Source organism: Anopheles bellator, chromosome 2 (genome assembly GCF_943735745.2).
Source record: "Anopheles bellator chromosome 2, idAnoBellAS_SP24_06.2, whole genome shotgun sequence".
Lineage (NCBI taxonomy): Eukaryota > Metazoa > Arthropoda > Insecta > Diptera > Culicidae > Anopheles > Anopheles bellator.
Genome location: NC_071286.1, coordinates 27,596,434 through 27,612,406, shown reverse-complemented (window position 1 = coordinate 27,612,406; position 15,973 = coordinate 27,596,434). Strand labels below are relative to the sequence as shown.

General features: G+C 50.1%; 2 protein-coding genes across 4 annotated transcripts; both read right to left on the bottom strand.

Moving 5' to 3' along the window:
* Positions 1-1,666: 1,666 nt before the first annotated feature.
* Positions 1,667-2,511, bottom strand: LOC131211053 (dnaJ homolog subfamily B member 14-like; the record flags this gene model as incomplete). Its single annotated transcript, XM_058204395.1, has 2 exons — positions 1,933-2,511; positions 1,667-1,714 (listed from the first exon to the last, which is right to left on the bottom strand). Coding segments are annotated over exons 1-2 (627 nt in total), but the record flags the coding sequence as incomplete, so codon positions are not given.
* Positions 2,512-3,844: 1,333 nt separating this feature from the next.
* Positions 3,845-5,638, bottom strand: LOC131209617 (dnaJ homolog subfamily B member 14-like). 3 transcript variants are annotated; one of them, XM_058202724.1, is made up of 2 exons: positions 5,286-5,638; positions 3,845-5,222 (listed from the first exon to the last, which is right to left on the bottom strand). In XM_058202724.1, exon 2 carries the CDS (start codon positions 5,177-5,179, stop codon positions 4,037-4,039), a length of 1,143 nt encoding a protein of 380 aa, XP_058058707.1. In that variant the 5' UTR covers positions 5,180-5,222; positions 5,286-5,638; the 3' UTR covers positions 3,845-4,036. The 3 variants fall into 3 exon arrangements, with proteins under 3 accessions (XP_058058707.1, XP_058058706.1, XP_058058708.1); XM_058202723.1 differs by having other exon boundaries at positions 3,845-5,206; XM_058202725.1 differs by having other exon boundaries at positions 3,845-5,186.
* Between the last annotated feature and the right edge of the window lie 10,335 nt (positions 5,639-15,973).

Here is a 15,973-nt window from a genome sequence, read left to right as displayed (position 1 = left end):
AAGTTTGGTCCTCTGGATTTAGGGAGGATAAAATGGGAGTCCGTAACGTAGTCCGTGCGAGTAGCGCAGGCCACTCAACTCGTGTCCTTGAAGAAGATGATTGATTACCGTTCAGTATCAATTAAATGGCCGAGCAGCATTCGGTTCGGTTCGGCTCGGCGACTGACTCAGCAACAAGGCACTGCAAGGCACGAAAAAGCTGAACCGCGACCGATTGGTCTTTTCAATCAATAAAAATGATTAATAAATTTTACGCGCGTATCGGGAGGACATCGACGATACATCGGCCAGCAAGGGATGATGACATGATTCAATTAATGACTCTCGCTAACGATTCCCACAACTCACCGCGCGCCGCGCGAGCGAATGTGGCAAGAGATTTTTGTTGATTCCACTCCTTTGGGATCCCTGTTCCCCCGAAACGGGCCAATTTCATACCGGATTTCGTGGTCCTTCCGGTCCGATACGGTCCATTGTATGCCGTTGCCGATTCGGACAAAAATTAATTACTTCCAACATCATCGACGTAATTATGAGCTATTGAAGCCAGTTGCCGGGGCCGATTAACTCTTCGCACTCTGCAGTGCTTTTCGCCGTTTCCGCCACACGATGACATAAATTAAAATGTCCCTGTCGCCGTGCTGGTCGACCGAGTGCAAAGTGGAAAGAGTCACAACGATAAATAATGATTTCCGTAAACATTCCGTGAACGAATGAAGCAACTTCACGCCCGTGAGTCGTTGGACCTGCGGAGCAAGCCGGGGTCCCGTCCCACCGTGTGGAACATTTTAAATTTATTAACCGGTAAGAGTGAGGGCAATTTGAGGTATGTTTATGGCCGCCTACCGATGACCAATTCATCATTCTTATTAAACAAAACATACTTACCGGCCGAGGATTCGGGACGTAAACGTATCGTAACATGTTCGACACACTTTATTAATTTGATCACTTGTCTTGATGGATGAAAATTAGGAGCGGTTTTTACAGCTACAACCGAAACGAGTTGGGCCAATTATCAAGATCAGAGTCGCTGTCGGAGAATTGATGGTTCAAAGTAAAAGTATAATAAACCGGCGAGAAGTCCGATTCCCTGGAAAAAGAAAATCGATAAGACAACTCTTCTGATTCGGAGGCAGACCCCGTTGTCTGTTTTTGTTCTGTTGAAAGTTCTGTTTCTGTTGAAGACTCTGGTTCCAAAGCTCCTGACTTTGACAACTCAGTGTCAGGCAGGTCAGTTGACCCATCGGGACTTTCTTGGGAACGCAATAATTCTTCCCAAACGGAGCCGGACTGCGATGATAGTGACGAAGATCGCGAAGGCGCTGAAGATGCTGAAGATGCTGGCAAGGAACATTTTATTCGACATCGATCGTCCCGGTCGACGCTTGCTTCGTTGCTCAGATAGCTACTTTTAGCGCCGGCAGAGAGAACACTGCTTATTACACAACTTTCGAAAAGCAAGACTCATTTACTTAAACAACAGCTGCGTGTATATGACTGGATAAAAGCAGAGATTCGCACAACTCACGGTACACCCGGCCCGGTTGCGGAACTGCTGCTGTTGCTTCTGCTCTTAGAAGTGCCGTTTCTGGTGGTGTTTCTGCTGCTGTTTCTGCTGTCGTTGGTGCTGCCGTTGGTGCTGCCGTTGCTGCTGCGGATGATGCTGCTGTTGCTGCTGTTGTTGCCGCTGTTGTTGCCGCTGTTGTTGCCGCTGTTGTTGCCGCTGTTGTTGCCGCTGTTGTTGCCACTGCTGTTCTTGCATCTGTTGTTGCCACTGCTGTTGTTGCCACTGCTGTTCTTGCTGCTGCTGCCATTGTTGCTGCCATTGTTGCTGCTGCTGCTGTTGCTGCTGCTGTTCCCACCGCTGCTGCTGCCGTTGCCACAACCGCTGCAGGTGCAGTTGCTGATGCTGCTGGGCGAGAAAGCTACGCCGAAAAACATGTTGAACAGGTCGTTCAGGCTAACCTCCGATTCAAAGTCCTGCCGGAAGGTGAATCCGTTCTGCCCACAGGTAAAGCCACCGCTCGGCCCTTTACGGCCGGGCGACGAGGAACCGTTGTCGGTCGGGCGGTAGAGATCGTAGGCTTTCCGCTTCTCCGGATTCGTTAGCGTCTCGACCGCATTACCGAGTGCCTTGAACGCTTCCATAGCCCCGGGGGCCTTGTTTTTGTCCGGATGTAGCTGTAGAGCCAGTTTCTTGTAGCATTTCTTCACTTCCGAGTCCGGTGCTTCTTGTGAAACGCCCAGCACCTCATAAAAGTCTTTGCACTTTTGCACCCGCTTCACAACGTCCAGCTGTTCCTGGGTGTAGTCGACGTTCAGTTTCGGTTCCGATGGCTTATTCGCTGCTTCCCGGTTCACGCGTTTCAACAACAGGTCGGCCTCCGGCAACGAATACAAGGTTATGGACTTTTTCAGCAGCTCTTCTGCCCTTGCCGGATTTTCCGCGGTCATCGCGGCTTTTGCCAGCTCAATACAACGCTCCGCTTCGTACTTGTTGACTTCCATCGTAGCACTATTTCGTAAAGCACCACGCTTCAATTGTGCAGTTTTGACAGTGCACCAGTTTCTGCGGATCGTACCTGCGTCTTTGGTAATTGTTGTATTTCTCGTCACCAGATGTTATATCTTTATCTTTTTCACTAAGTAATTACGGCCTGGTATATTATGATACAACACTGGGTCGTGTAACTCAGTACTTAAAGCAAGTGCGCAGAACGCTGTTCACAATCAAATAGTTTAAAGGGGTTTTGCATATTTTGGGGTATTTTGACACCTGAGAGCGTCCCTCCGCCAGGGGGCGCTGGTGTCGCAGGAGGGATCATTTGCTGCTGTCACGCGCACCATCGGCGTCAACGGCTTACCTCCATTTTTTTTAAATAAAACTATCTGGAAAACAACTTCGGGCTCGCTTTTAAAATAACATACTTTAAAAATTACAACCGCAGTAACGACTGGCAATATGATGCAATCCGGACTGCGATTCCGATGGGTCACATGGACATGGTCGGCACGTGGCCGGTTGTGCGGAGAGCTACTTTTAGGGCTGGCAGAATGTCTTCGTGAAGAACTCGGTGGATCGGAATGTTGGAGGTGATCGACTCGAAGATCTTGAATGATCGCGTCTATTTGCCTATCGTCCAGGGCTCCATCTGATTCATTGTAGGTGAAGCCGCCTTGATCGTCGGTAAAATGTCCCCTCGAGGAGCCTTGAGAAAGTCCTGCGAACGAAAAGGACGATCCACCGTGTGGTTGGTTTGCATTGCCGGAAGATCCACGACCGTTGTAGCCTGCTCGCCGCTCGTCGTCGCTCAGTGTTGCGAATGCCTTGGTCCATTTTGAAAAATTCAGCCGCCCAGGGGCTTTATTGTTGTCCTGATGTAATCGTAATGCCAACTTTTTGTAATGCTTTTTTAGCACCGGTTTCGATTCGGTTAACGAAACACCCAACTATTCGTATAAATCCTTACACTTTAGCACACGCTTCACGATGTCTGCATGCTCCTGGTTGTAGTCGACGTTCAGTTTCGGTTCCGACGGTTTTTCTCCTCCCGGATCGGAGAGATTTATACAACTCCTGGTAACCATAAAGCTCTTTTACTGCACGAGCTAAATAAATTGAAAAATGAGACGATAAGCAAGGGAGCAGGCCAGAGTTTCAATATGTTGCGAGAATAACGTTGATTCGAGCGAGGGTCATCGATCAGTCGGTAATTGTCAGTGATTGGAACGTTTTCGTTCGAATTAACCGGTGGTAAGTACGCCCCTGGGACGGAAGTAACGCTTCTTATTACAGCTCTTTCGAAAAGCAAGACTATTAAAAACGAATTCTCAGTTACTTAAATAACAGCTGCGTGTATATTTCGATTGGATAAAAACAGCGGTTCGTACTATTCACGAACAGCAGTAAGTGGAATCTATACTTTGAAATGCCCAACTGCTATTGATTGATCTCAACCAGGAAAACATCGAAAACGAAAGGAACGTAACAAGACATACATATTCAGCGCTGGTACAACACTCCCTAACTGTCCTAATAATTCGGCCTGCCGATGCCGAGCCGGTACAAGATATCGCACGAGGGCATCTTCAGTTGTTGCGCTTGCTGGAACTGGGTCCGACCGGCCATTAGGCTCTTGGCCCGGCCAATCATTGCATCACGATAGGCTCGCTCGTTGCTACACGCTCGCTTCATGTATGTCACGTACTCTTCCTCAACCGAGTACTCGAGCCGGGCGAGCGATCCCTGGTAGTCGCTGAGAAAGTTGGGCCGCACATAGTACGGGATCTTGAGGTTGAGCGTATGCCGACCGACCGAGTACTTGGTGGTCTGCTGCAGAGCGTAGAGCGGATCGGTGGCAAACAACGTCGACAGAAGTGATATGACAATGAAGCACAGTATCAACCCGAAGACCAGACTAGGCTGGCTGCCGGAACCGTCACCGTGCTGTGAGCTACGCCCGGCCCGGGTGCGGAAGTAGTGATGTTGCTGCTGTTGCTGTTGCGGGAAGCCTCCGCCGAAAAACATGTTGAACAGGTCGTTCGGGTTCACCTCCGATTCAAAGTCCGGCCGGAAGGTGAACCCGTTCTGGCCATAGGTAAAGCCACCTCTCGGCCCTTTACGGCCTGGTGACGAGGAACCGTTGTCGGTCGTGCGGTACAGATCGTAGGCTTTCCGTTTCTCCGGATCCGTCAGCGTCTCGACCGCATTACCGAGTGCCTTGAACGCTTCCATTGCCCCGGGGGCCTTGTTTTTGTCCGGATGTAGCTGTAGAGCCAGTTTCTTGTAGCATTTCTTCACTTCCGAGTCCGGTGCTTCTTGTGAAACGCCCAGCACCTCATAAAAGTCTTTGCACTTTTGCACCCGCTTCACAACGTCCAGCTGTTCCTGGGTGTAGTCGACGTTCAGTTTCGGTTCCGATGGCTTGTCCGCTGCTTCCCGGTTCACCGTTCGCCGGCGGGCCGATGAACCACCGTTGGCCGCACCGGACGCTGCTCCGTTGGCGGACTGCGATCCAGCCGTTTTGACGCGTTTCAGCAACACTTCCGCCTCCGGCAGCGGATACAGGGTTTGTGACTTTTTGAGCAGCTTTTCCGCTTTCGCCAGATTTCCCGCGGTCAGCGCGGCCATAGCCAGCTCAATGCAACGCTTCGCTTCGTCCTTGTTGACTTCCATTGTAGCACTATTTCGTAAGGCACCACGCTTAAAACGAGCAGATCTGATTGAATAAAAAAAATGGTGCGCAACTTTCTGCGGATCGTGACTGGGTTTGGTAACTTACGGCGAAACGTGATAGTTGCACGTGTTCTTAAGCCTTAGTAATGTCTGACAGTATGATGAAATCCCAGCGCTTGCCAAACAAACCGAATCGAGCGAGTGGCTTGTAAAAATCGATACCAATTACATTCAGTTACACGCACAGGCTCCCACCCCCGTTGTGGCTAAGGATTCCAATGGGTCACATGGGCAGCTTCGCAATAAATAACAATTGAACGGGCTGCCAGCGAAGCGGCTCTCCTGTCGTTCTGCGAAGCTGCTGATTGTCTCTGAAATGTTCCAAACCACTTTAACAATACATTTCGTCAGAAATTACTTAATTTTACTGGAATAATGATTCAATTGAATATTGAAGTGGAATTTCGGTCGAGTGACAGCAGTAAACAACGCAGGCCTCTGTGTCTATACTGTTAACTTCATTACTGCAAACAGGGTGACACTGTGAGCTCGTTTTAAACCACACGAAGCAGAGCCAAAAGTTGCATACCGAGGGGCAAAATACATAAAATCCTTGTTTGAGTTTAGCAAACAGATGTTCCTGCCTTATTAGTGTTTTAAATGCAGTTTTTATTAGAAATTCTTACACACTATTTCATGGGTTTCCTACCGCAAAGCTCCCAAAGCTTTGAAAAGCTTTCGTTTTCGCCTGCGGCTAGAGATGCCCATAACAATCGGAGAGGTCGATTCAGTATAAAATATTACTGCGGGGACACACGATGCGTAACGTAACAAGTTTGACGTTAACGATTAATGCCAAACTGCTGCGCCTCTGTCAAAACGTTTACGCCTCGCGCGAGCCGTAAACCCGAGCGTAATTATTTTTTTCATACGCTTTGCTTACAAACAGAGGATAATTTAAGTTCTTATTTGCTGGTATAGCAACAAAATCGGAAAAAACAGAAAACAATATTCAGAAATCAATTAATTTCTCTTCTATTTCTATTTTCTTGGACCAAAAACACGAACGTAAACACGTTTGACATTTCGTTTTTAATTTTTTGCTGCCACACGAAGCGTAAACGTTTTGACGTTACAAATTAATTTTACGCTAGTTTTCACGCTTCGTGTGTCCCCGCAGTTAGACATGTTTATTCAATTCCAGAAACCATAAAAAATTACCAGTAAAATGCGTCAAAATGACAAGATAACATCAGTGTACTAATTTGTTAGCTAAATTCAAATAAATTGTTTAATTTATGTTGGTTTGAATGGATTTTAACACATGTGACTACCACATCCACGTTCGCTAAAATCTTTTCACAAAAATTTAAAGTTATCGAATTGGTCACATTTGTTCTCCTTTTTATGATGGAATACGTCAAACTTGGATGGAACAAAGCAAAGCAATTGGCATTTCCGCTCACTGGGTCAACGAAATTTGGAATGTGCGAACATTTTCCCGACGCCTTCCTTATGAAGTTCGATCTGAGTTCGCAAATCATTTTATTCCAACCTAAGGTCACCGACGCACAGCGCAAACGTATGATTGGTGTCACTCGGTCTCGGGACACTTGTACTGGTCCATCATCGATGACTGCTTTCTAACGACACTCACACGAGCCTGCTACACTCTCTTTCTCTCTAACCCTATCGATCTGTCTCTCTCCTGCGCCCTCCTGATGATGTGCTCTCATATTTTCGTTCGTCATGGAGGGATCTCGCTCTAGCAACGCTTTTCATTGTTAGCCATCTCTTTCGTGCAACAGTTGGAACTGGAATCATTATTCAACGGCGGCTCGGTACAGCTGCACCGGGCAGTTCACGGCGCGACCAGCAATCAGCTGTTCCAAGTACACTTGTACCGAACGGCGGGTTGACTCACGCCGCGCACTGGTGTATTGCGTCGTCGGTCCCTCGCACTCATCTCTTTCCTGCATCTCGTCTCGCATCTCATTCCCCCTCCGATGCTGCGTACTCTGACCCAGGCTTCGAGATCGTCGGTTCAGTGTGTGTGCCAGAGAAGGTTTATGAAATTTTATGATACTTCCACCGGGCTGCTAATGGCCGCGGTAGGCCAAGGAAAAAAGACAGACTCTAGTGATGGCTGAACAGAACAATAAACCAGACTTCGACCTGGTTAATTTTTTACGAAAAGTCGGTAACCTTATCCTGTGTTATGGGGCGAAAAGTTACCCGAAAAGTCTTACATAATTAAATAACTTGGACGTATCCGTCTGCTTCTATACCCAATACCGCCTCGCTTGTTAAGGAAACATCCACATGCTCGGGTTCGTAAGTGCCCACATCGTGTCTGCGAACATGGCACGTCATTCGCAGCTTCCGCCGCGATTAGCTGACGGCATTCCGTGGAAAGAATTCGCGAAAGCAATTGCCAAGAACTCACGCAAAGCCATCTAACAAAGAACAAACCCGAGAACTAGCGGGGTGAAGGAGCAGCGAACGCAGCAGTAGTTCCAGCCAGCAGCAGTTAACCCGGACGTATCTGTTGAACCGAGCGAGACTGGGATGATTCAGCTGATTTCGTTTGATGGTCGCCTTCACGGTCGGCTCGTCTCGCACGAACTTCCCCTCGTCTCAGCGACCTGATGACGGGATAGAGAGTCAAGAATTTTTGCAGTCGTTGAATTATTTTGCACGCCCCACATCCAGAGGTCAGACACAATCACGCGAAAGAAGTTGTTTTTTTTCTCTTTGATAATTTATCACACATCCGAGTGGACGATGATAGCAGCTCAAAGGCGTACTGCTAGGTCCGGAGATGAGCACTTTGGACCAAACTCCGGCCTCGACACACCCGCTGTCGCTGAACGACCGTCAACCGCTAGCTGCTAGTAACCACCTTCGAGGAACCGATTTCTTTTCGCGCACTTTGCAATGCAAAGAAATGCAAATCCTTACCATCCTTTTGACGCCCCGTTTTAATAGGATGCTTCTGCTCAAGCAAAAAAAATCTGCTTCCATTTGAATCGTGCAAATCTGGTGATTCCTTCGATTTCAACGTCCGAAAATTGAAATATCGCACCCCTTTTACATTGCCTGTACTTTGCATTTGAACTTTGAAAACAACGAACGCAACCTTCCACCAGGACCTTGGTGAGATTTGAACTCGCAGCAGCAGCCTTGATAATAAAGCCGCACCCCGGGAGAAACGAAGGGCCACTTCCGTCGGCTGGACTTTGGACCAACGCACCGTACGCACGCACGGCACGCACGATACACGCATCAGCTCGTCGCACGGTCGCCCGATTCGTCTCGTGAACTTGGGTTAAATTAACGTCAACCCGCATGCCACTATTGAATGAAGTTGTACCAGCATCGTGGATGGGAAGTTTGATTGGCCCACTACCCCAGATATTGGAGCTATTTTAATCGACACGAGCACTGCGTTGTTTGCGTAGCCCCAACTCGATAGCGGTCACGATTATTTTTGCTTGTAACGCAAGTAAATTCTATTATATTGCATTGTGGTTGATTGGAAATGGAGACGAACGAAAATAGACTCCCCTCGCTGGATTAACAAATTCCGAACGTTATACAATGCGTTGCATCACCGTCGGAAATAGTTAATCGGTCGGTAACCTCCGCGAATCTCAATCTAACTGAATATGATGCAACACAAACCCCAGGTTGTCGGAACAGGAGACAGGGGTTGGCTAGTGACAAAAACAGGATCCCCGTTCTCGGAACCACGAGGATCTGAGGCTGATGGTCCTGGCTGGCAATGGCAAGAAACAGTTCAAGTAGTCGGGGTTTACGGGTTACATCAGTCCGGGGTGTGATTGTGCTCTACTTGTTGCACAATCCCTCGGAGGATACGCCTCCAAATACGAGCCCCCCTGCAGACAACGGTAGGAAATAAACATGGAACTCTTTTACACCCACTTACCATTTCCAGCATGTCAATTATGGGTTATCTAATCGCAAGAAAAGGAAATCGTTTCCTCTTTTATTCCGGGAAGCACTGGCCGTGTCTCTGAAAATAGAACAGAACGGTGTAAGGTGTAACAGTTTGGAATCCCGATCTGGCATTCATTGGTTGTGCAAGGACGGACTGTCATAATCAGCTGTTTGCGCGCTGCAAATGCCGTCGAATACGCTTTCGATGATCGAGTTCTTCAACTAGTGATCGTCTCATGATGGTCGACTAATTTATACTAGCTAATGCATTCGAGCAGACATCATTTTATAAAAAGTCACATCGTTCAAATAATAGAGTTTTCAAGCGGATACAATATTTTATTCGAGTGCGGCACGGAAATTCTAGGACCCCCTGCCATGGGACATTATCATTTCAAACAGCATTCAAACTAGTTGACTCAGTGACTGGATCCAGCGGAAGAAGACGAACAACGAACAAATCGTTCTTTGTCTCGACATTCCGTCCAATGGACGCGCCTCATCTTAGGTGAGGCAGGGGGAATAAATTGTCCCTCACTTGCACTGTGATTATGTTTGCTCCACCCGGTTCTTGAGCTCCTTCGAAGACGCAATGCACTCCTCCATGGACGGTTTGCTGGCTGGAGTCGGTTGGAGCTTATCTGGTCCACCGGACTTAAGTGGGATAAAAATAAAGGGCAACTTTCGTTAATGAAAACCACCAAACGATGCTGCTGATGGTGTTCAGCATATCGCAGGGTCAGCCCTTCGATGCTTCCGTTCCCACCCACCACGGCCCAAACAATCCGTGGACGGGTCAGGCTCGCGTGCGTTCAAACGAAATAACTGCCGCAGCTGCGAGAGCGTCCTTGCCGCGGAGGGGGCATGCGCGCCGATCGCGCTGGCACTCTGTCTCGCTCGCTCCCACCGGAGCAGAGTGTGTATCTTTGCTACTCTGCTCTGCTCCACGCAAAGACCGCTTGGCCAATATATGTTCGCTCTCTCGCGTGTTTAGCGTGTTCTCTCAGCTCTCGCGAGAGCCTCCCAAACTATGTGTATTTGCGGCAGGCCAACCCGCGACAAAACTCGCGACTTCGAGTGCGTTTGCAGCTTTCATACTGGAAAGCCGCCCGTCAGAGCGGCGCGCGATCGAAGAAGCCAAACGGACAAAGCAGGCGCTTCTTTTCGTATCATCTCTCTCTCTCTCGCGCGCGCAGTTTGTCACACATTTTCACTGTGAGCTAGTCCCGCCGGTGTGCGTGTCTATCGTGAAATGGTAAGTTCCAATTCCGTGTTCCTCGTTGTGTTACAGAAACTGGATGCTGAGCCGTGTTTCCTGCACAAAGCACTCCGCCGTGTTTGAACCGTATGTGCATAGGTTTATGTGTCTAGAGACCCTTGTTTACTTGTGTGTGCGGAGTGTCGCTATCCTGTTCCGTCTCGTCTATTGACCGGTTCTATTGTTTCCGTCCCATCGCAGACGCACCACTTTCTACCTTTAGTTTGCTGCAGTTGCTCCGTGCCTGAACAGGTGTGGCCATAAAACAAGGATAACCGTGTGTGCCAGGGGGGTGGTTAGCTCCTCAATTTTGCGGAGCCAAACAGTGGCCGTGCCGCCGTGCATTAGTGGTGATTATTCTTGCGCTTTTTTTTCGCGTACATCAACTTTTTGTTTTCTTTCCGTGTCTCTGGCGCTCTCTCAGCTGCCAAATTCTCTCATTCTCTACGACTCTCTCTTTTCGTCCATCTCCCTATAGTTTTGCACCCTTTTCTCTTGCTCGAAAAGGCAACCTCTCTCTCTCTCTCTTGCGCTCTCTGTTTGTGTTTTAACTCTTTTTCTCCGCTCCCAACCGCCAAGACATTGCGCCGAGACGCGAACGGGTGGTCCGCGAGCAAATTCAACTCACAAGCAAATTATGCATTCAATATGAGAACCGTGGTGGGTTTTTTTTTCGGCCATTTTCTGTTCCCCGTTTGCCTGCTCTATCCTGTTTCGCAATCTTACTTATTTACTGTGGCTCGAGGCAGGATTGTGTTCTGCTTCACCCCCTCAACTAACCCACCCGCTGCACCGCCCACCATTCGTTCGCTCTCCTTCCCTCGGTCCGTCAGCTGGTTCAATCGGGATCGGAGGACACACACTCCGAAATCATCTGCTGCACACTGTCGCGTTCTCGCTCGCTCCTTCAGTTCAGCGGCACACAACACACAGGCACCCACACAGTTACAATCCGTTTGTCCCCTACGTGAGATGAGGCAAATTTTCTTTCCGCCGCCGCCGCCCGCCGCTGCCAGCGAGAAGGATGATCTTTTTTCCGCTCATCCCGCTGTTGTTGCTCACTCACCGCACGTGACCTTCAGTGGAAGTGTGTGGTGGTGGCCACTGGTCTCCCACTGATGACGCCGATGATTTGATGATTCAGTAGAAATGTGGAGTTTCCAATTAAGCGCTGGTTTTTCGCGGTTTTCAGAAAATTGATTACCAGTGGTGCCAGATCGGTGGCCAGAGCGGTGGCGTGCCCAAGGCCACCGAACGGAAGGACACTCCGACGAAAAGGGAAACCCTTGGATCACGGCCAACAATCCTGCTCACCTGGCGAATGATTGGTTGAGAAACAACGGATTATTATTTTTGCTGCCCGATGATCTATCTTTCTATGGGCGGTTTGGGATGCCCTCCCAGTTCAGGTTGTAAAAATGCAAAAATGGTGTGCCTAAATTATGCCCTCGCGTGTGTCTCTCGCAGAGTGGTGTGTGGCCAGAAGATTTCGTTCTCTCCCGCACCGAGAGACTCTCGAGAGACGGAGAGTCCATTTTCATGTAGTTCCCCACCGGCCAGAAGATGCTTGACTCTGGGGGTTTTTGGGGGGGTAGTTTGGTGCGCTAATGATCTGTCAGATCAGAATTTAGGTGGCCACGAAAGAAGTCAGCCTCCCCCGGTCTCCCCGATCGGCCGGGCCGTGTGCGAGTGCCGTTTACAAACGTGACTCACGGCAAACGCAAACACGACGGAAGAATTCCGGATCTACCAGTGCGCTGCTGCTGGGATGTGTCAGTTCTCGCCTCTCAGCCTGAGAATCTCCTAAAGCATTTCTCTCTCTCTCTCTCTTTCTCCATTTATCCTGACGGCAGAGTGCGCCCGTCGGCTTCCATCAAAGTGATCGTCGCCTGATGTTGCCAGCCAACAGCTAACCCTCGAAAACGGTGACGTTTCCCGTGTAGAACTCCGTCCGTCCGTTCGTGCAGCAGCGTCGTGCGAAATCCGGCCATCCGGCCAGCCGTGCGATGAAAAGTTGATCGAAATCGATTTTCCCGGATTGGTTATGTGTATGTGCCGGCACAATGTGGTTCCGGACGACGACGGATAGGTGCAGCGCCGCGCCGCACGGTGAATCCCGAAAGTGATGTGTTGAACGAACGGAAAATGAAGTGGTAAATCTTTTGGCTCGGCCAGAGGTTTGTAGTATATTTCCACGTTCTTCTTCGTCCACGGCAAACATGGAGAGACAGTAGCGTAGTGTCTTTGTGTAGAGTTCTAGTCCTACATCTACAGCCGCATCGCCGCTTTTCCCGCAGCATACTACGGTTCAACTCGCAGCCAGCGGAAGTAGTAAATGTGTGTACGTGTGCATGTTGGCGTGGCCTGGTGTTTACGCGTGAAAGCATTTTAAAGCATGATGATCTTCTTTATATAAATAAGAAAGCCAAAGGCAGTACCCCCGAAAAGCAAGCTGCGCCACTACGGCCCCCGAAAACGGAATACAAACTCTGCGCTAGTGTGAGTGGACCTCACAACCTGACGCCAAAAAAACGGGGTCGCGCTGGCTGGTCGGGACGCAAACAACAACAACCGAACAAACCGTAAGTGTCGAGTGTGTCGGCGTTGATTGTTGCTGAAAAGTAAATCAAGAGGGACAGTGGACATTGGTCCGGTGCTGTGTGCTATCGCCGGGGAAACATTGACGATGCGTCGCTAATTAAATGGCCACCCAAAAAGGGGGAAACGCATCGGGAAGACGCGGAACACGAGCGCGAAGACGATAACAATCGATGGGTGCCTTTACGGTCGTAACCAAGTGGCAGTTATGCGTGCGGCTCTCTTACGCCAACCATGTGTGTGTGTGTGGGGGGGTGGGATGGGGTGGATGGGGGGTGCTTGTACCACGGAACTGGCGGCGAAAGCGGCGGCGACGACTAAGCAACAAAGTTTCACAACCGAGCCCGAGTGGCCATTGCTTTCGCAGCATTTCTTTTCTGTGGTCTCTTTCGGGCTAATCATAAAATTAGTTCAATTACCGAGCGCAGCACCATAAAATCCACAGCCCTCCAGTGTCTGCCCCCCAATTCCAACAGCCGAACCGAACGGTCATAAACACAAATTTTTGCAACCCTTCCTGTGAGCGTTTATTTGCATAAAAAAATGCGGGCTATGCGCGTGCCTAGGAACGTTGGACCTAGTCTGGTTCCCCTTTGGCCACGTCACTAAACATGCCTGCGGTTTGCACAGCTGAGTTTACTGAGCGTCTTCCGTTTGGTTGAGCCGTCTTCGCTCGGATTGTGGCTTACGCTCCCTGGTCCAACTGTCAACCGCCTGAGAAAAGCCAACGCCAACGGGCTTATTTCGGATGCACGAATTCATGCCCTTCGGGTGTGTCCTTCCGGTTCAGACCTTAAGCGACCTCGGGCACGACCGCTTCTCGCACCGATCGACAATGAAATGCAATAAAGCGAATTTGCGCAAAAAATTATCAGTACAAAGTCCCCAAGTAAAGTCCTTCAATGTGCGCGGTAGTAAAGGTCAATTCGCGTCCCTTATCGGGCGCCTCGCCGTGAGTACATTTTGATAAGCCCAAAACCCCCCAAACCTCCCTTTCGACAATTGCCCGCGGGAGAGCCACCGGAGCGAGAGCGAGTACATTCGGGAGGTTTATCAGGTTATCACGCCCCATAAACGAATCGTGCTAAAACTGGGACACTTTAATTGCACGCCCGGCAGGCCGCCCAGTGTCCCTTTTGGCGATCGGCAGACGGCTTCCCCCGATAAACCCCCAAAGGTGTGCGTACGAGATAATGCTGCTGACGTCGACGACGACGACGCCGATAACGGGACAGTTTGATGACCTTTGCCTAGACCGAGTGCACGGTGCACTCAAACGTGGTGGCGTTTCCGGTAACAGAATGACAGCTGACAGAGTGGGGCGTCATCCAGGTCTCTGATAGGGGGGGCTCATGATGTCAATCTTCACCCGGTTCCCACGACGCACTCTTGACGCGGTTTGTTTGGGTTCCTTGGGTAGCCACGGTGAGAACGGGACAGATAGCAAACAGATAACGCTAGGAAGAGGGACCCACTTTCGTGGCACACTTCGGTGACCGGCCCCTCACCTCACTGATAGCGGAAATTGGGCGAAACACACCGCGGCAGTTATCGCAGAGAGTTATGGGCCAAAAGCCCGTGGCCGACCGTTAATGGCCAAAGGAGAGCAACACGCCCATCGGCGGTACATGCGAATCCACTCTCCAAAAACCGATGGGTTCAAGCACTTCGTGACGGATGCACGGAACAAATTCCCTGCCAGCCGGTGACAGCAAATCGATAGTGGGATTGCGCGTTTCACGTCCGATGGGCGAATAATAACGACGGCGAGTGTCTGTCTGGTAAATCGGTACTCGTAATCGGAAAAGTTGTAAATCCAGGCCGGGTTCCGATTGGATCAAATTCGATTAGACCAGGGCCCGTGCGCCGCGAAACGTGATCCTTCCGGCCGCTTCGAATCAATGTCCACTTCAGCCGTCAGGACTCCAATCCGCCTCTCGACCGGCGACCGGACGACAATTATCGGCCCGATATCCGTCCCGGTCCCGGCACCTAAACAATCGGTGCCGTTTGCGGGCGTGATTGATCTGAGGGGCAACCAGCCCCGAAAAAGGCTCCAAAACGGGGTGCTTCCAGCCGCACGACGGACAGCACGGCCGTACCGTGATCCGCAGGCCTGGAGAAAATGGCGCACTAATCGATTTTCGGCGTTCGGCACCGGGCGGCCGATGGTATGATTTATCAAACCAATAATTCACACTCACACTACTGAACGTCTCTCTGATCCGGATGATGGCGTCTCGTCCATCCGTCCGTAGCCGTCCCGATCTAATACGAATTTCGCTCAACCTTGCCTGTCAACAATGCGCGCTCCCCGATGATGGACGACGCTCGGGGCGACGCTGATTGACTATTGTTTTCGCACCCTCCACCACGCCACCAGTCAGCCCATCGTTTGGGGCCAGATGTTCAACGAATCCTTCGCTTCGCTTCGGGGTTCATGCTTTGAAGCGGCCCCCTTGTGGGTCGCTAATCCGCGACATTTCGCGAACCACTTCGGGAGACCTTCCCGATCGGTGAGTGCATTTGCACTTGACACACAGGCCACGGGCTGTGCCACCTTTCTTTACGTAAGTGCACCCGGCACTTCCCGGTTTTATGGTGGGAGACGGGTGTGGCTCGCGACGTAAGTGGCACGTTGTCTCGTAAGGCGACGCTTCGCGTACCTTTGGCGGAAGAAGCCCTCCCATGTTCGGTGCCTGTGTACGCAAGTAATTACTTTTTTTTCTGGTGGCCGATTCGGGCACGGTGCGCCAGCGTAATTAAGTGTCGGCAACAATATTACGCCACCGGTCTGTGCCTTCCATTAGGGAGAACGACTTCTTGGAGTGGGTGGTCCAGTGCTAGGGCTGGAATGTCTTACAAGTGGCTTCACTTTCAACACTTTTTTTGTCGGAAACTTTTAACATGTTACTATCATTTGCTATCGACTTTTTCTGGCCTCATCAGCCAAACCCCAAGCGATCCTTTGAACATTC

Coding starts and splice junctions, on each gene's coding strand:
- LOC131209617 (XM_058202724.1), bottom strand. CDS start 5,179: ATGGAAGTCAACAAGGACGAAGCGAAGCGTTGCATTGAGCTGGCTATG.